The 19,530-nt window shown below is 38.1% G+C and overlaps 2 protein-coding genes across 2 annotated transcripts; both read right to left on the bottom strand.

The window, feature by feature from the left end:
- Positions 1–8,065: 8,065 nt before the first annotated feature.
- On the bottom strand, positions 8,066–10,125 carry LOC145115899 (11S globulin seed storage protein Ana o 2.0101-like). The gene is made up of 4 exons (XM_079052256.1): positions 9,621–10,125; positions 9,290–9,546; positions 8,713–9,195; positions 8,066–8,638 (listed from the first exon to the last, which is right to left on the bottom strand). Exons 1-4 carry the CDS (start codon positions 10,021–10,023, stop codon positions 8,240–8,242), a joined length of 1,542 nt encoding a protein of 513 aa, XP_078908382.1. The 5' UTR covers positions 10,024–10,125; the 3' UTR covers positions 8,066–8,239.
- A 3,721-nt stretch (positions 10,126–13,846) lies between these two features.
- LOC145114268 (uncharacterized) lies at positions 13,847–14,611 on the bottom strand. The gene has a single exon (XM_079050267.1). The coding sequence runs from the start codon at positions 14,609–14,611 to the stop codon at positions 13,847–13,849; it is 765 nt and encodes a 254-aa protein (XP_078906393.1).
- Between the last annotated feature and the right edge of the window lie 4,919 nt (positions 14,612–19,530).

Here is a 19,530-nt window from a genome sequence, read left to right as displayed (position 1 = left end):
TATCTTGTGTAAACTTCTTGCATTCGAACCTCACTCTCCAGTTCAACCTCCACTTCCTACGTCAGTCCATCTTGTCATTATTCTTGGTACCAAGTCATTTCTTCTTGCATTTCAGGCTGCACCTCAGGCCGCACTCTAGCCTGCAAATTTTTTGACATGTAAGCAGTTTAAAAAATGTAAAGGAAAGCAACTTTCAATGCCATATTTAGTAATTTACCATTTTAGTCCTTCTAACATTAAGTTTGGTTCTTCTAGATGTGCCCTCATTTACTTTCTTACATGTGGCCTTGTTATTCCCAAAGTCCCAAACTCCTTGCATACACTACGCATGATTCTCTTTCCAGTTCTAGACACTATATGCCTTTGAGAAATCCTTTATGATGCATCTCTTCTTCTATTAACATTTGTTCTAACAAGTATCCTTCTATGTTTGGGTGGTGAAGGGGGGATGTATGTTGTATCATGCTACATAGAACTCCTATTCATGCATGCTATTATAAAATTATATGCCTTCTTGTACACAATGCTAATGAACATGTGGTCTACATATGACTCCACATTCCTATTAAGGTAACATATGACAGCTATAGAATGAACACAACCATAACCATTAATTTTCCATAGTCTACAAGAACATTTTTTCCTTTTAAGGTCTACTTCAAAACCATCTGCACCACATCTTACTTCAAAATTGATTAAGACCACTAGGGTAAACTTGACAATACCTTTGTTGAATCTTCAATTAATTTAATAATAATCTTATAGCAGGACAAACTTGGTCTTCTCATGCTATTCCCTTTGCTCCCATCCGGTAAATCCTCTCCATCATGTAGATTCTTATTTCTTCAAACATGGTAATGACATGCTTCTTCTTAGCATACATGATTATAGAATTGAAACTTTTAGACATGCCATTTTCTATTGAGTCACAACATATACCTGTTTCATCATGAGATCTTGACTAGGTGTTAAGGTCCTTATCCATCAAATATATATATATATATATATATATATATATATATATATATATATATATATATATATATATATATATATATATATATCCTTATGGATTCAACGACTTAATTTCTTTCATTTCTGCTTTAAATGCAGCTTCTGTTATTGCTTTACTTGCTGCTTAGAACATGTTCTTAAAATGGGCACCGGTAAATATTTTCCTAAAATTGGAAAAGATGTGTCTTGCATACCGCTTGTGCTCAGAATTAGGCAGTAAATTCTTGACATCCTCCATTAGTCCATGCAATACAAACATGGAGTTAATAACAATTATACAAGATTAAAAACATGAAAAATAACATAGTACCCTGTGTTAATCAGACATTAGTGTCAATCCTTGTCTAATGCCCAGATCAAGATCATCGATTAATAAATCCAAAATAATTTCAAGTTCTCTTTGATTTCTACACAGACAACACACCATGTAATAGGAAATATATGGTTATTGGCCTTCATTCATACATCAATAAGTAATTCCCCTTTACAAATTCCTTTGAGAAAGCATCCAAATTTCCCTATTACTATTCTACAACCATCCATCCAACCCTTTTTCAGACCATCAAAGCATACATAGAATTTACTGAAGTAATTTGTACCATCTTACATTGGCTTAACATCCATTTTCATAGTTGTCACACCCCCAAACCGGAACGGCGGAAACGTTCGGGGGCGGAGGACGTCATGTACAGTATCATAACAATGCACAATAGTAAAACAAGCAACAACATCATCCATTGCATTAATAATATAGTTAATACAAGTGTGTTCTGTGTAAAGTTTGTAAGACACCAAAAATATGTAATCAACAAAATAAAGACGAGTCTTGAGTATGCTCTGTCTTCTCAAAAACCTGGTCATCTGTACCTGTCTACTGGTGATCTGAGAATACAAGTTATTTTGAAAGGGAGAATCAACATTTAAGCTGGTGAGTTCATAAGTATTTTTGTGTCAATTGTTTGCATTAGTTTACGAAAATGTTTGTATATGTAAGTAAAAAGGTTTGTATCTTTCCAGAAAATCCTATATTTTCTACTTAAATGAAAAGTGGCCTTCTACTAAGACTCAACTATTTTGTATGCTTGTTCTCTCGTAAGAATGTATGTTTTTCCAAGTTTATGACTATCTTTACTAGAAAATAGTTTGCATTTCTCACTGTGCGAATAGCACAATATGAATGTAATGGAAAAATGAAGATGTACAGTAGTGTGGTGTAAAGATACCGTACTGAAGCACTAACTACCTTAAAACCATGTTGTTAATTAAGGTTAAAAATGTGATTAGGTTATAACCATGCTTGATTGACTAGTATAATACACGACGTTCTTCAGACGTCGAAATGGTATGACATTTGTCACCCGTAGACTTGAAGGTGCCACTATAACTAGTAGCAAGGTGTAGGATGGTCAATCTCGTATAGATCTATACACAAACTCACGCTCTCCCTCCAGGAGACTCTGGTTACAAAACGTGACACAACAAGTATATTGCTATGCCAAGAAATAGTGTTTCACATTCTAGTTGTTCTGTTCTTGTTATAGTATATATGTTCTAGTCTGATATTGTTATAATATGTATGTTCCTTCCTGTTCTAGTTATAGTATGTATGTTCCCTCCTGTTCTAGTTATAGTATGTATGAACTGACTCATGTATGTTTCACTGATCTAGAAATAGTAAGTAGCAATCCTCTAAACTATACCTATTATAGTTTACTAGCATGATTGTTTGACTGTTTCTGATTTGAAGAAAAGACTCAATTACTCACCATAAGCAACTAAGTTAAGTATGATCCTTAAAAATGGGTTTAATATTCATATATGTATTTAATGAGCATAACTATGATTTAGCCGACAGTCGGACTAGTGATCCTACCCTAAGCCCATAACCAAACAAGGAACAAGAGTCAAGGTATTTAGCAGTAGTCCTAAGTCCGTTAAAGCACACTTATACGTAAATAAATAGACGAATATAATTTTGATATAAAAGAAGTTTAAAATAGTTTAAAAGAGTTTTAACAAGTTTTTGAATATAAGAAATCCTTTTGTTTACTGTTTTCACACGTAAATGGTTAACACATTAGTATTGTGTTTTACTTGTATTCCCCCCTAAAAGCATTTAAAAGTGTATTTTTAGGGGTATGAACTCACCTGATGTGAGTGATTCGGATGAAAGTTCGATATAGGATGCTTGGTATGCCAAGTGAAGTCTCTAGCACAAATAGATCCTATTTAGCATATATTAACATATATAGGCCTACAATTAGTGTATGTAACTACTAACATGCATAGGAAACAACCTTAGGATGTAGGAAACACTTACAATGAAGTGTTAGAACCGCAAATAGGAGGCTGAAAGGTATTTACGGCCAAACTCTAGGAGTTCACAGCCTTTGTGGTGTTCACGACCCAAGAACACTTGAAGTGTTCACGGCCCTAGCTTGAATGGATGAAGGGTTCACGACCCTTGATGAAGGTTCACGACCCTATGAAGGGTTCACGGCCAAGAACCTTGAAGATCTTGATGAAGATGATGGAAAGTTTATGAATCAATAGATGGAATCAAGTGGGTTTTAGTGATCAACAAGAAAGGGATGAATGCTTACGTTTTTGGAGTGAAATGAGAGCCTTCTTTTGATGCTAATTTAGAGAGAAGAGGAAGTTCACGGCTGGAGTTTGAAGAAGTGAAGAGAAAATGAGCCAAAACTCACATATACAACATGAGTTCACGGCCCTAGGATGGGTTCACGACCGTGAACCTAGTTTGCGGTCGTGAACCTCTTTTGAAGGTGTTTACGGCTCGAATGCAATCCACTGATCTCCTGCTAATACTTCCTAACACACAATCCCTTAAGTGTATTAGGCCTAGAAATCATAAAATGACCCTTAACTCAGTAAAAGATAACAGAAACAAGTTTGAACATTGGATTGATTTGATTGACTTACAAGATAGAAAATTTCGGGTTGTCACAATAGTGGAACCAAGGTTTGATCTTCTTATTTCCTCAGCACATGACCACAGTCTAGCATAGTGTTCCACAATATCACCCTTAATTAGAGTCAAAGTGTAACATCTGGAGTCTTGGAGGTACTTTAACTTAATATATATATATATATATATATATATATATATATATATATATATATATATATATATAAAGGATTTGGGCGGCACAACATCGTGGTGAAGGAATCCTACGACATGGTAATGGTCGATGTACTGCGAGTTTTAAATGGCTGCCACCACGTGGCAGTCTATGGCCACGATGTGGCAGCTGTTTAATGAGAAACCCTAATATCCGGGGTTTGTGCCGTATTTAAGGGAATGTGATGGCTAGGGTTTGCTCACCCTCAACCTCCATCACACTGTCTCATCCTCCAAGCAAACCCTAACCTCCATTTTTGCTCTCTAAACTTTTTGTGTTGGTTTTTGAGAATTGAAGAAGAAGGAGGTGACTTCTAGGTTTGGATTCAACAAGCAACTCTTCTCACCATCTTATTGTGCATCTTCTGGACCCTTGTAAGTCCCCAAGTTCCAAGGTTTTTGGTCTATTATACAAAGATCTAGGTTTCTATGTCTTAATCTTCATGTCCTTGATTATTGGCTGGTGAGATCTCATAAAGTTTCAAACTTTATGAGTCTCCAAATCATTTTGGACCTTAGATGCTTTGGATCTAGTATAGCATTGAGTTTTAGCATCATGCATGGAAGATTTGGCCAAAAACCCTCATTTTGACCTAATAGAGTCCAAGAAATGCATGTCTAGAAAGTAATGATTTTATGTTGATATTTGATGCTAGGAATGTTCTGGAAATAGAGATATAGTAGTCTTCAAGAGAAAGTGCTCAATGGGCTAAGCCAAGTTATGTTCTTGCCCCTTTTAGGTCTAGAAATGGGATCCTTATCCCTTAGAGAGTCTAAAGGGATAAAGTTGGAAACTTTATCCACTTGGAGCTTAGATTGGACCAGATATGGGCTTTGGAGCCCTTAAGATAAAAGAAATCGACTTAATCCATTAAGCTTTTGGGGATCCCAGTGCCCACGGAGTGGCAGTTGGGCTGAGACTCGAATGTTTTGTCATTTGGCGACGTGGCCAAGGATGGCCACGACATGATGACCTGCTGTACTTGACTTTGACTTTGACCGTTGACTTTAACCAAGTTTGGCATAGGGGTATTTTGAGTTGTAATTGAGAATGGGTCACTATTTGTTGGATAGGTAACCGGTAGAGCTGATATTCGGAGTTGTGTCCTGTTCAGTGATCATTTCAGACTGAGAGGTGAGTTTTCCTCACTGTACTTGTGGGTCGAAGGCACCAAGGCCGACCCATTGGATTGGTATCCTGTTATATACTGATTGATGATATGCTGAGTATGCGGTAGAACTATATGATTGTATGGTAGCTGTTGATATGCATTAGACTGGTAGATCTGTAGTACTACCTGTGATTACTGACTATATGATTATCTTTCTGTTGAATATGTTTGTTATCTGTTATATGTTGACATGTTATCTTGGGGTTGAGACTATTGCTTTGTGCTGGCAGTCAACAGACCGGGGCAATCCAACCGGGAGGTTGTGGGCCAGGGTATTCCAACCGGGAGGTTGAGGACCAAGCATACTGAATTGTATATTTTATGTGTTGCGTGGTGGTACTTTGGAGGAACTCACTAAGCTTTGGCTTAAAGTTTCAGTTTATTGTTTCATGTACTTCTGATGATCGCGATAAAGTGAAGGCGTGATCGTGAACATCTTCCTGTTTTTATGATATTGGACCTTGGGAAAAACTCTGATCATGTTTATACTTTTGAACAAGGGTTTTGTAAACACTTTATGGTTGAATTGGGTTGTTTTTAAAAATTTTAAATTCACCCTGATTTTTGAGATGCAACACAAAACATGTTTCTTTGCCTTCTTACATTGACCGACACTAACTTCTATTCCAAACTTTTTCATAACCTCAATTCTTAGTTGTCTATGACTCAGTTTATGCCTATGTATAACCTGCTTTATGAAATGACTTCCAATCCAGGCATAAGTTACAATTGACCCCAATTTCAAATTCCTAGCACAATTATGATAAGGATTCAATGATTAAATTTGGAAAGATTATTCATTATACATCCATGATGCCCAAAGTCTGAATGAACAATCTCCATCACAACATAATACTAAGAGTCTTTTGCTATCATTTTTCTTGAAGAAAAGTTGATATACACTAGCAACTTCATAGTTACATAACATGCGATTTAATTGCTTTGGATTCCCAAATATCATTCATAAAATTGGTTTCTGTTTTTTCCATGGCATTTTCTTATTAAATATGTAATGTACATCACCTGCAGGGTTATTCTCACCTTCCTCATCAATGCAAATTTCATCAGCCACTTCTTCAACATTATGTGTATTTTCTTCTACTTCATCTTCCTCATCCATGCATAACTTACTCAAAAAAGCATCATTCCTAGTCTTGTTTATTTCATAATTTCCTTCATACAAGTCAAATGATAAATTGTCTATATTTATGTCCTCTTCTATTGGACCATGAATACATGATTCCACCTCATCAGGACTAACTACTTCATCTTCATCAGATTCCAATCAACCCTCTAAATCATCACCAAAGTGGTCAATGAATAGTGAAGCTTTACCTTCGCCCATACTATATGAAATATCTATTAACGGGGCATCGTCTACATTACATTTTATTTGTTGAATACTAGAATGAAAGGGCTTATTAGGGAGACAATAGTACATTTTTACACAACGCACCCAAGAAACGTTCAAGAAAAGTAGCACAATCAATATAGTTCATACCAGCAAAATCGTGGTCGGTAAATACGAATTTCCTGCCTTCAGCATACTTGAACGAACATCGAATAAAATACTCGTCAAAGTGTATGTCAGCTTTCAAATACTGAGGATGCCCTTGATCATTTGCCATCGAATAAGATAATTGTTTTTTCCTTTACACAAAGTAGTAAGCGAATCTATTTCAAAGTGGGTAGGAGAATACTTTTTTTTTATTCAGATAGAACGATAGATGCAAATCAATATGTGTAAATGAGGAGCACTCGTAAATGAGAAGAAAATCGATTTTGCCTCTCATACAAAACTTCATTATCAAGTGGACTCACAATTGCCAATTAACATGCCATGTATGATTTGTAACCGGATAGCCTAGTCAAATGGGTACATTCCCTCATTTAACCCATTATTAGAAAGTTTGAGGATCCATAACACTAAAAGATAGTAACCTCTTAAAACCAAACTTAAAAGTTTGTGCACTGTCATATAATGTTTTTACAACAAATTCGATTGATAGCACCGACAATCAAGCTTTGACAAAACATAATGATTAAGAGGCACCGACAATCAAGCTTTGACAAACATAATGATTAAGAGGGTGTTTGGGAGTGCTTATTTAAAATGATAAACTTTTTATTATAAGTATCAAAATTGAGTTTTTGAAAAAAAAAAATGTTTGGAAGCAATGAAGAGTAATGGTATAGTTATTTTTGAAAAAATTTCTATCCAAACATTAGTTTTAGCTTATACATAACAAATAATAAGTTAAAAAACTTACAGCTTGACGAAAAACCCTCTAGATTTGTACCATTTTGAGAACTACGTACAAAGCTCTATGATCAGTTCTTTATAACTTTGAAAAATTACTTTAATCATGTGATCACACTATACATTAGAAAACATAAATTATAGAATTGATGATTTTCCATGCCATATAACAAATATTAAGATTATAATTTATAACTAAAATTTAAGTATAGTGTAAATAAAATTTAAACGCAGAGATTTAAGAATTATATTTACCTAAAAGAGAAAAAACGGATACCTAGCTAGTTGGAAGTTGATGCGCATTCCTAAAAAAAAAGCCAATGGGAGACGAGCCGACCCGCCTTTTCTACCCAATTTCGAGTCTAGAGTTTCGTTCACTCGAAACTAAGACTCGATTAAGTTGAGCTGATCAAGTTAAATAAACTCTCTCATAGGAATTTAAATAGAAGCAAAGTTGTTATTATTGCAATATGGCCTCAAAAGTTTAATTACACAGGAAATGCGTCGTAGGTTCGTTTATTTATTCGAATAAGCATCAAAACGAAAGAAGCTCTTCCTTTTTTTTTTTTTTTTTTTTCTTTTACATGGAAGTCGATACTAGTCAACAGCCTGCAACACGTTTTATTCTCAAGGAGCCGTCAAACCACGACCTCAAGCCCTGGGCGCTCTTCCGCGGGAGGAGATCGAACCAGGGCTGAACATAACAGTTTCCTCCCTGCTGTACTTGAGTTTCTCAGCCTCTTCCCTTGGAATCTGGTACGCATTTGTTAGGACATCCACTGGCAACGCCCTTATGGCGGAGGTTTGTCCGGCCAAGGTGTTGATCATCGCATTGTCGTTGGTCCTGAAGGAGATCCACCTACATCCTTGTTCGTTGGCTTGTTTCACCACTGCGAAATTCTGTGGTACCACCACCAGCTGTCGTTCCTGGATCTGGTCGTCGAACACGGCTTGCCCTTCATCGTTTACTATCTGCATCCTCATGTTCCCGTTTGTCACGTAGATTATGTTGTGGGCATTCATTGTCCAGTATGGTCCCATTATAGCATTCTGCAAAGAGCAGCAACATTGGTTTTAGATCTTGACTCATATCTGATAATTCTACCAAAGTTTAAGTTTCTTACACTGTAAAGAACACCCCGCTCGGCGCTAAGTTGAAGAAGCCGGAGAATGGGTAACTTGAAGCTGTTGAGATGGTTGCAGTGGCCAGCTTGTGGGTTGTAGACATCAGCTTGGGTATAGTCGTCTATGTTTGCTCTGACCTTCATCGAGCAAATGGTCTCTTCGAAACCGTTGTCTTGACCACGTCCACGTCCGCCTTGTTGACCTTGCCATTGCTCTTCACGGCTCATCGAAGGGCTGACAACCTTAAGGCCTCTTTCAACCCTCACAATGTGACCTCTCCGGTCATCTTCACATCGGAGCATCTCAGCTGTCTCTCTATCCACATTGAATGCCTCGGCAAGAACATCCACGTCGAATCCTTGGAAAATGTTGTTGGAACCGGCTTCTAGTGATTGGCCTTGTTGACGTGTACCCCATGGGCTTTGTTGTCGTCCTTGTTGCTGTTTTTGTTCTTGTTGTGGGTTTCCGGCGAGGAAGAATCTCTGCAACAATAAAGTTCTATAATGATCAACAATGGCGATGAATCTTGAACCTTTAGGTCGTTTATGTCATCGTGTGTGTAATCGATCTACTTACTCTATGGTTTTGGTCGAGTTGGTTGGCGAAGTTGGTGCTGTCAAGCAAAACAATAAGAACAAGATCGTCTTGTCCATTGTTGTAGATCCAGTGTGCAGCTCCGGCAGGGATGGCAACGACATCTCCTTGGTGGAATTCCTGGATCTTCTGGTGGCGATCTTGGAAAGACTGGCCACCTTTACGTCCTTGAAATTGTTGTTGAGATACTTCATATGTCTCCGGGCAACCAGGCAACGTCATTCCCTGAAAACCCTCCCCTAATATCACAAACAAAAGGTTAAATTAATTCCATAAGAATCTGTCTTGCTTTCGTCATGTATTAAATATGTACCTTGTTCAACGTAGAAGAGGATAGGGGCGTTTACGTACGAAGGCAAGAGCAGGCCTTGCGGTTCTATCTGGTGGCGGATGACCTCCACGCCGGCGCACTGGAATTGCTGGTCATTTGTATCAAAGAACTCGGTGAAACCGGCTTCTGATTCGACACGCTGTCTGGGCTCGACAGCATTGATTCTTTGAATCTGGCACTCGTTTTTCTGTTGGAAAGCTAGGCAGCCATGGACGAGTAGAAGGAGGCTTAAAGAAAGAAAGAGTTTAGCCATTGTGCTTGGTGTGGAGTGATGGTGGCGATGAGGGCAGTGGTAGAATTTAAAGAGGTGGAGGGAGGGTGAGGAGTTGACACATAAGGTGGTGATGTCAGGAAAAAAGGAGCCAAGTTGCAGCTTGCATGGCATGGATGGACGTGGGGATCACACCTCATGCGGGTGGATTCTGGTTTTCCTCATCAAACGGTGGTACCCTGTATCTTTGTTTGGATTTTGTCGTCATTTGGTCTCTGAACGTTCTTCACTTGAATACGGTGATATGCCCTTATCATCTTATTTATATTCGAAGTGTATATGAGAGCAGTTTTTATTGTAGTATAGAAAAGTGCTAGATGGTTCATCGTCGAGTCAAGTTCAAAAGATTTATGGTTAATACATGGTAATCATGTATTTACAAAAATGATTTATCATAATATTTTCTAATGATTTAGCATAATATTTTCTTTCACAATTCAAAAACTATCATTATATCAATTGCCTTGTATATTTATATAGGAAAAATTAGATGTAGGAATTAAAGATGCACATTCACACTTCTGGACAATATCAGTTCGGTCTTGAAAAGTCCGGTCTTTTTAGGAATGGTTTGGTCATTTTCCGTTCCGCTCGCGGACGATCTCGGACTGTTTTTTTCGGATCGGCCCTTTTCGGTTCGATCTTTTTGGGACCGGTCTCGGTCTTTATTTGATCCGGTTTCGCGGTTTTGCGTACGTCTTTTTCCAGTTCAATTAAGTTTTCAATATTTTTCGGTTTTTTGGTTTCGATTTCGAGTTCTTCTGTTAATAAGTGTGTGATTAACACCAAAATGATACATTAAGATTTAATAAAAATGATACACTACAATTTAATAAAAGAATGAAAAGAAGAAATTTGGTAATGTGATTAAAAATGTGTAATTAACATAAAAATTACATGTATATAAACTTTCGCTTCCAAACTTTTTTGAGATCGGTCTCGGGTTGATCTTGGATCGGTCTCGTGTCGGTCTGATACTTTTTAGGACTGGTCTTAAAATATTATGCTCTTTTTTTGGACCGGTCTCAGATGGTTTTGGGTCGGTGCTGTCTTTTTTCGGTCCGATCTCGTTTTAGACCGGTTCGGTCTCGATCTTTTTTCAAGATTAGTCTAAGACCGGTCTTTTTGTTCATGTCTAGTTGAAATATTGATTAGAGTAACCATTATTGTAACACCTAGATTCTTAATACAAAGTGCATCCAATTTTTTAATTTTTTTTTAAAATTTCAAAGTCGGTGTACAATCATATCATAAATCAACACAAGTAGTTATCAAGTGGATCTTACAAAAATCTAATATAAGAATCCAAGCCGATCACTACTAACTCCATTTCCTTCTACACATCAAAAGAGTAAGCTACAACGAGTTTGGTGAGTAACCAAATCAACAAAATACAAATTAATTACACAACTTAATATATTATCACATTCTTAACCATATGATCCCAATGTGTCCTCCAATCATTCGATACACAAAACAAAATTACTGACACAAAGTCTGTGATTTATCATTTATACTAGACTTACATTCAAGTAAGCTACTATCAATTCCAACTAACCTCTTCTCCGTAATAATCTACACTACATATACTACAAACTACTCCAACCAATAATTTCTCTTCTAACATTGCATCCATTCAAACTTTCACTGCAATATATTCTATTACGCGTATGATATTTCAACCACCCATATTACTATTAACTTATAATTCTCCAATGATAATATTACAGCCACCAAGGCGATTATCATAATATAATACTAATATACAAGCATCTATACATCATCATAACCACATGGTATTACATTCTCCAAGAGCACCACGAATAACCAATCCTAATACACTAGTGTTAACGTCACCAAAACCACCACTAATAACTCATTTTCAATATTGTAGTGTTACAGTCACCAATACCACCACAAATATTAGTTTGTGATATTACAGTCACTAAAACTATCATGACTAACAATATTCTTTTACATTGGTAATTCTAGCACCAAATATACCACTTTAATCCATACTTGCATCAAAGATGATATAGTAGTAATTACAACACTAAGCATACTGTATGGTCACATCTTATGATCTAATGAGTTAAACACTTTATACGCTGACCACCAGCGCCAACGCCAAAGCCAACACAAGACCTTATGATCGTCGGCCTGGAGATAATGATGTTTTGTATCTTAGGCAGTTATACATTTATGTATAGAATATATATATGATATGTAATCTTTGTGATTAGGATAAGACCTTTACTTAGATAGGTATACATCCCTTAATTAATGAGATATCAATTATGTAATAGTATATATTCAACATTATGGTGAAACTCTAATGTAATGTCTTGGTGACCGTCTTTGTGACCTTCATTTTCTTGGTGAGAACACCTTTTCTTAGTGAAAGCATCTTTGTGATTCCTCGTGTTTTTTTCCTGTTTAGTTAGTTTGTTCTTTGTATTCATACTTCAAGTGTATCCGATTGATAAAAACCTTCAATTGGTATCAGAGCGGGTTTACGATACACTCAAGTATTCATGTCGACCTATTACAATCCCAAGTCGTTTGCTTGCAACAAAATCCCTCCTTTTTATGAACTCAACTTTACTTCTTGGAAATCAAAGGTCATGGATGTTCCTGAGATCATGGACTATGACATGCTCGACATCATCAACAAGGGTCCCATCGTTGTTATGCATCGATCCTCCAATGATAGTGCATCTAATAGTGAACTAAGGAAGAAAATTGTGCCAAGATACAACAAGGAAGAGAAAAGGGTGCTAAATCTCGATGTAAATGTGACAATTGCTATTGGAAACTCTCTCCCATATTCTGCCTATTGTTTGGTTCAAAATTGCTCAACTGCACAAGAAATGCTGATCAAACTATCATATGCTTTTGATAGAGAAAATCTCTCAGATGATGAAGTTTCAAAAGGTAAGTGTCTCATGGCTCAGATCGTTGCGTCTCATGCTGATGCACTAAGTGACAACGTTAGCAATTTTGACGTTGATCTTTCTCAAGCTGCTACAGACTCTAAGTCTCAGGACTGGGACTCAGCCGCAACATATCAGGTAAAAAAACTTTGTTAACTATTCTTCCATCGAAACATTGAAAAAGATGACATCTTTACTCAGTTACGTTTCAATTTATCTGTTTCAAACAAAGAAAAATCTTCTCTCAAAATTGAGTTAGAAATCCCAAAGAAAAAATCTCCACTTTCGAAAAATCACTTTCTCATTTAAAAAGGGAAAACACTTGTATCTCTCTAACCAACAATTTTTGTCGCACTGAAAAAGAAAAAGTTGTTGATCATGCAAGAAGCATTCAACTTATTTTAAATAACCGGGCTTCTTCTCACTGTAATGTCACGAGAATTATTAATAATCAGATTCCTGATTAGTGTGAGAAAATTCTTGGATGTGATATTGAAGGCGTTGTCTCCTTAATAAAAAAGGTTGAGAATAGACAAACTTTTTATAACACTGACAGTCTAGAGAAAGATTTTAAAAATAGATTTGTAAGTACCTATTTCATAATCTAGTTAACCATGCCTTGAGAGTGGAGCTGACCATTTTGTTATTGTGGAAATCCAATTGAAATGGGCCTGAATTGGTGACTGATGGGCTGCCCATAAAAGGTAGCTTGTTGTTGGAGGTAAGTTGGGCCAACATTAGGCTGATGTGTAGTGGAGAAGTGGGTCGGCGCTGCAAGTTGGGCCAGCTGGGCTTGGTGGACAGGAAAAGTAGTAGCAACAGAAGGGTGCGACGAAGGGAGCCCACCAGGAAAAAAAGAAGGCTGCCATGCATGTGCAAGTTGTCCAACACCAATATTTTGAAGTGAAAAATTAGAAGTTTGACTTTGTGAATTTTGACTTGGATAAGAGGCCATAATTCCTGCAAATTGAGAAGTGGAACTTGAATTTATACCTGCATTGTGGTTAGTAGCGGTAGTAAAACATGGAAGTAGGCCAATTATGATTATGATTTTTATTCCATTTTTTTTTCGATTTTCCGGGTTGGTTGGAAACAGAATTAAGAGCCGTAGTGGTGGTGGCATTGGGTTCAAGTAACGTGTCATTGTTGTCCTCTCTATTTTCATGTAGTAGTGACATGTTTTTGGCTTCTAAAAAAGAGGGAAACATCTTAGTATTTCTGATCACATCAATGAAGCTTTGGTAAGAGGGAGGTAGACCACACAATATATTCATAACAAGTTCTACTTCAGAAATTTCTGCATCAAAATCATGAAGGGCATCCTCAAGGTGCTTGACATTGTGACAGTACTCATGAATCGAGGAGGCACTTTTTTGTGTTACGGAATTGCTCTTATAGTTGAAGCATTTGAGGCATCTTATTATTGAAAATAAATCTTGTAGGTTGTCCCACGTGTCTTTGGCAGTACATGAATCAGCAGTAATGATTTGTAAGACATAGGGATCACAAGTGGAGTATAACCATGATTTCATACAAGAGTCGATACATGCCAAATCTTCATCATCGTCAGCTGTTGGTTTAGACTTGTCAGTAATGTGACCACCGACTTTAGCACCGGTACAAATATCCTTAAAAATACGAAACCAAAACTTATATTTTGAACCATCAGAAGTAAGTTTGAAACAAAAATGATTGTAAACATTAGTGACAGCATAGACAAGCTGTTGTGCAGTAGGAGCTGTGGTAGAAGAGGAGCCCGATGTAGACATGAGGAATGGGAAAATCGAAAGAACAAGTAGAGATACAAAGATCATAAAGATAATCAGAAAACTAACATTCAGTATAAGGATTGTATGAAAACCACCATACGTGACCCACAATATCGTGAGTGTTGAGAAGTTGCAGGTAGTGTCGAGTAGATGGCGGGGTAGGGTAGCAGATGAAGAAAACTTGCAACATCCCAAAAATCATGACCAAAAATTTTGTTTTAAATCATTATAAAATCATAGTTATTAAAATAATTTCCTAAAAACATAAGTCATAGCACTCCAACATAAATCAGAGTAAACATCCCAGACTAAAACATCTTGGTGTGTGCAATGCAGTCATCCCAAGCTCTTCAATCTGCAACTAGAAATACCTGAAACCAAAACTGAAAACCGTAAGCACGAAACTTAGTGAGATCCCCATACTACCATATAACATACACATAACCACATATACTGGTCCCCTGTCCCTACATCGGGCCCCGCCCGACATCAGACTCTATCCGGCATCGGGCCCCGCTTGGCATCGAGCCCCGCTCGGTATACAAATCTGTTTCTATTAGGCCCGCCTGCCTCTGGGCCTCGCCCGCTATACGCATACAACAATATCACATAATCATACTAGCACATAAAGAAACATACTTGGGCCCCGCCCCTGTCCTAATACTGATGAGTCATGGAACCTCGTCCACACTCCTGCTGATAGTGAGATACGGGCCCCCGCCCACACTCACTTCTCTCCTATCATGGGCCCCGTCCCTACTCTTCTATGGATGAGATATGGAACCCCGTCCATACTCAGCTAGTGATGAGATACGAGACCTCGCCCACACTCACCTCCCTACCAGGCACATACAAGTATCACACAGACAACAAGCATAATTTAACACGCAACATTCCTCGGGCACCGCCCGACATCGGACCTTGTTCCGGAATAACATACCATCATACAATGACTAGGGCTAACCCCCGGGTCTTCCTACCATGCATAAACTAAATGGGTCAGCATTGTGGTCGTAGACCCATGCAAACAGTGAGGAGACTCACCTTGCACTGCTGAAGTCCTGCAGATAATCCTCTGGCTGCTAACTGACAATTCCCCGAACTGCTAATCCTTCGGCTCCTCGAGCTATAAATACCAAAATAACTCTTAGTCCAAAATGCCTTTAAAAGTCAAAGTAGGTCAACCTTGGTCAAAGTCAAAGTCAACGGTCAAAGTCAACGCTCCGAGTTGACTCAACTCGTCGAGTTATCTCCTAACTCGTCGAGTTCCCATGCTAATTAGAATCGATGTATCTCTACCCAACTTGTCGAGTTTACACCCAACTCGGCGAGTTCTTCCTTTTCAGGATCGAGACATTTCCAAGCCAACTCGTCGAGTTCCTCCATGAACTCGTCGAGTTCTCTAGTCTGTTAGCTCTTCTTGATGCATTAAGCCCTTATCCTTCAAATCTACACTCTATACTCCTAATCTAGGCTGTAAATGCTACTAGAAGGGTAAAGTTTCCAACTTTACCCATTAATACCTCTCCTAAAGGGATTAAGCTGAAACCCTAACCCAAAAGGTCAAGGTCTTAATCCAAACTTCACCACAACTGCAAGATAACCCATGGGGTTGTAGATCTGGACTATAGGGGCGAGAAAATCACGTAAAGCTTCAAGATTTATCCACATGCATGGCCCTTTGGAGCTAAAAAGGCCAAAATAGAGGCTTAGAGGTTGCATGGGACTTCCACGGCCATAAAGTTGGCACCTTTATGCCATGAGAGTCCCTCTAGACACTAGATATGAAGTGTTCCTCACTTCGGACGTCCAAATCCCAAGAGTTATATCATTTGGACCAAAAACCACATAAAGATGCTAAGGTAGAGATCTAATCAACTACTAGTCAAGTTTGAGACTTGATTACCAGAAAGTGATGGAAATGAAGTGGTGTTTCTGGATCTATTAGTTTCTTCTTGATTCCTCAAGCTTCTCCTTCCTTCCCAAGCTTCAACACTCACAAGAACACTCAAAAATGGCTCACTATAGCATTAGGGTTTCGAGATCTAGGGTTTGGACAATGAAGGCTGGAAATGAGGCTGATATGTGGGGATTAGGATGCTTAAATAGGGTACAAAAACCTGGATTTAGGGTTTCCCAAACCCAGCGAGTTGGTCCCTTCAACTCGTCGAGTAGGTTTCCCGACCCGCGTCACAAATCTGTTCCTACTCGTCGAGTTTTCCTCATTGAACTCGACGAGTTGCCATCTTGATTTGGGGGTTTTTCTTTCCTTAATTGGCCTTCTGGTTTCTGGGTGTTACAACTCTCCCCTACTTAAACTGGACTTTGTCCTCGAAGTCCGCTACAGTCACCTACCCCAGGTACTTCTCATGCATCACACCCTCGGTTCCCGCTATCTACCCTGGACTAACTGATGCTCCTCATGGGACCCAAAAGTTACTCTGCATTAACCCGAATTCTCACAACAACCCTATATGCTGCATAACCTTGTCTGCTCGGTCCAATCCTCGAAGGGACCACTACACTTGGCCTTCCGCCCTGCTTCCTGAGCGAAATGCTACTTCCCGGAGGTAAAATATTGAGAACACTTCCATCAATAGGAACCCTGAGTACACTGCTCTCACCACTGCTGACAATCCTTCCTGTACTTCCCGAGTACTTATACTTGGCATCCTAAGGGGTACAACCATTACCCTGCGTAGTCAATGGCCTTCCCAAGGCAACAGAACATAAATGACAAAACCCTCTCTTATCTCTATGAAGGATAATTACTCTGCCCTAATTGAGTCCCCAGTCACTCCCAGTGCCGGTCATTTCGTCATTACCCACTGAATGGTTCCACATACTATATCCAGATTTTGAACGCCCAACTCAGCGTGTGAATCAGATAATCCTTCAAGTAAAAGATTCATCCATGCAATGGTTAGAATCATACAAGAGCTGTGCAACAGAGTCAAATCATTCACTCTGAGATTATTTAATCCCGTTGTGAGTGACTTAGCATCTCTCATTCAACTAGCTTCTCCACACAAGAATTCTCTTATCACTACCTGCCCGAAGATCTTGCTGCCTCTTGATGGGTTTGAGCCATAAGAACTTTCCTATGTGCACATGCAAACCCTAATGCTTGGATCTAGGTTTCTCTAATTGAACATGCAATGTATCCAAGGCTTACAATCCTAGATCTAGAGAATACAATTGAAACATAACACATGAAATCAGATCTAGATGAATACCTTAAGTTGCTTGTTTGAATCTTCTTCTTCTTGGAGCTTAGAGTCACAATTGTCACTCCTCTAATGGCTTACAAACACCAACTAGCAAGAGGTTGATTTGGAGAGAGAGGAAAGGTGTAGAAATCGGCTCTAGGGTTCCCAAGGAAGCAAGGTGGCCGATTTCTCCAACCCATAGGGTCTATTTATACTATGAGCTACTAGGGTTACCTCCTTAACCCTAATTGAATAACTTAGGCCTTAAGCAATCCAAGGATCCTTCTAGAGTAAGGCTTGGACGAATTCAAGGAGCCCATACTCCTTAATTTCGGCCACCCTATATCCCATAAGGATCCATAGCCCAAAAACTCAACTATCACACATTTGACAGTTTAAGCCCCTTTATTCAATTAACCTCTTTTAGTCACCAAATTAATTCCTAATTAATTTATGACTAATATTAATCAAATAATATTATTATTCCTTTAATATATTATTCTCATAATATATTAATATAATAATATCTCTTCTCTCTTCATAAATCACCCTGTCAAGTTGCTATGGTGAAGGCAACCCAAAAGGACCATGCACAACCGGGTCAAGTACTTACCAAATATAGTTACGGGTTTAGACACTAATCCAACAGTCTCCCACTTGGATAAGTCTAGTAACTATAAATGCAAACCTAATCCGATTAGCAATCGTAGCTCTCAAAGACGCTGTCAAACTCTGATCTTATTAGTAACATGTCCTTCAGATAAGGGATCGTATAATCCTCTGTTCTAGATATCGTGCGGACAATTACATGGAACATTGTCATACTTATTGTCCAACAATTGGTTTCTCGATCTCATATTCATTTGACATAGAACTTAATTGAACACATCAATTCAGTCCTGACCGGGCCCGACACATAAGTCAAATCAAATCATTGAGGGGCCCTGATATCGCTTTTACCCTCTTAGGATAAAAGGAACAGATAAACTTCGACTTATATGCATTTATTATCCATTAATCAAATCATACACAACAATGCGTTTTATAACATCAAGTTACTGATGCGTTTACGCATTATCAATGCAGAACTAATTAATAAATAATAAACCATATATCTAGGTTTTAAGACCATATGATATTACCATCTTGCGATCACTCGTGATAAATTCCATGAAGTGATTCCAGCAAGTGTGGGTTTATTCCAATGCTCAAATCAAGTTCATAAGCACTCATGAACGTTGTAGCAAACTTTTGTTATGTATAATACACTTTATACAATCTACAACACCAATTCATGACAGTCTTCATTCATATCTACTTCCAACATATGAACGACTGTGGACCGTTCGAATAATTCGATTATTATCAAATAACTCAATTATTCAGGAAGTCAAAACATGCAAAATTGAACAATAGGTAAAAGATTAACATAAGACAGTAACATTACTAATAAATAATACTCCTTTATTTAATCATCAAATGTTAATAACAACTTATCTATTACACGTTTCCAAACTATCTAATCTAAACTAATATCGTCCTTCAGCCCAATGCTCCTAGCGTACTGCAAGTGCTTAACCCTGCTCAGTCCCTTCGTAAGCGGATCTGCTAGGTTATCCTCTGACGATACCCTCTTTACTACGAGGAGTCCTTCTTCCACCCGATGTCGAATAAAGTGATATTTTCTGTCGATATGTCGAGATCTACCGT

The sequence above is a fragment of the Lactuca virosa genome, chromosome 5, assembly GCF_052849685.1.
Source record: "Lactuca virosa cultivar CGN04683 chromosome 5, Lactuca_virosa_CGN04683_v6, whole genome shotgun sequence".
NCBI classification, from domain to species: Eukaryota; Viridiplantae; Streptophyta; class Magnoliopsida; order Asterales; family Asteraceae; genus Lactuca; species Lactuca virosa.
Note: the sequence above shows the minus strand (reverse complement) of the source record. Positions and strands in the feature narration are given on the sequence as shown.

Bases quoted from the DNA above. Each gene is read 5' to 3' on its own strand.
- LOC145115899 (XM_079052256.1), bottom strand. From the start codon at position 10,023: ATGCCATGCAAGCTGCAACTTGGCTCCTTTTTTCCTGACATCACCACC. The intron at 9,547-9,620 runs GTACATATTTAA...TTGTGATATTAG, and splicing joins CCTCTTCTACGTTGAACAAG to GGGAGGGTTTTCAGGGAATG. The intron at 8,639-8,712 runs GTAAGAAACTTA...TGCTCTTTGCAG, and splicing joins AGCGGGGTGTTCTTTACAGT to AATGCTATAATGGGACCATA.
- LOC145114268 (XM_079050267.1), bottom strand. From the start codon at position 14,611: ATGTCTACATCGGGCTCCTCTTCTACCACAGCTCCTACTGCACAACAG.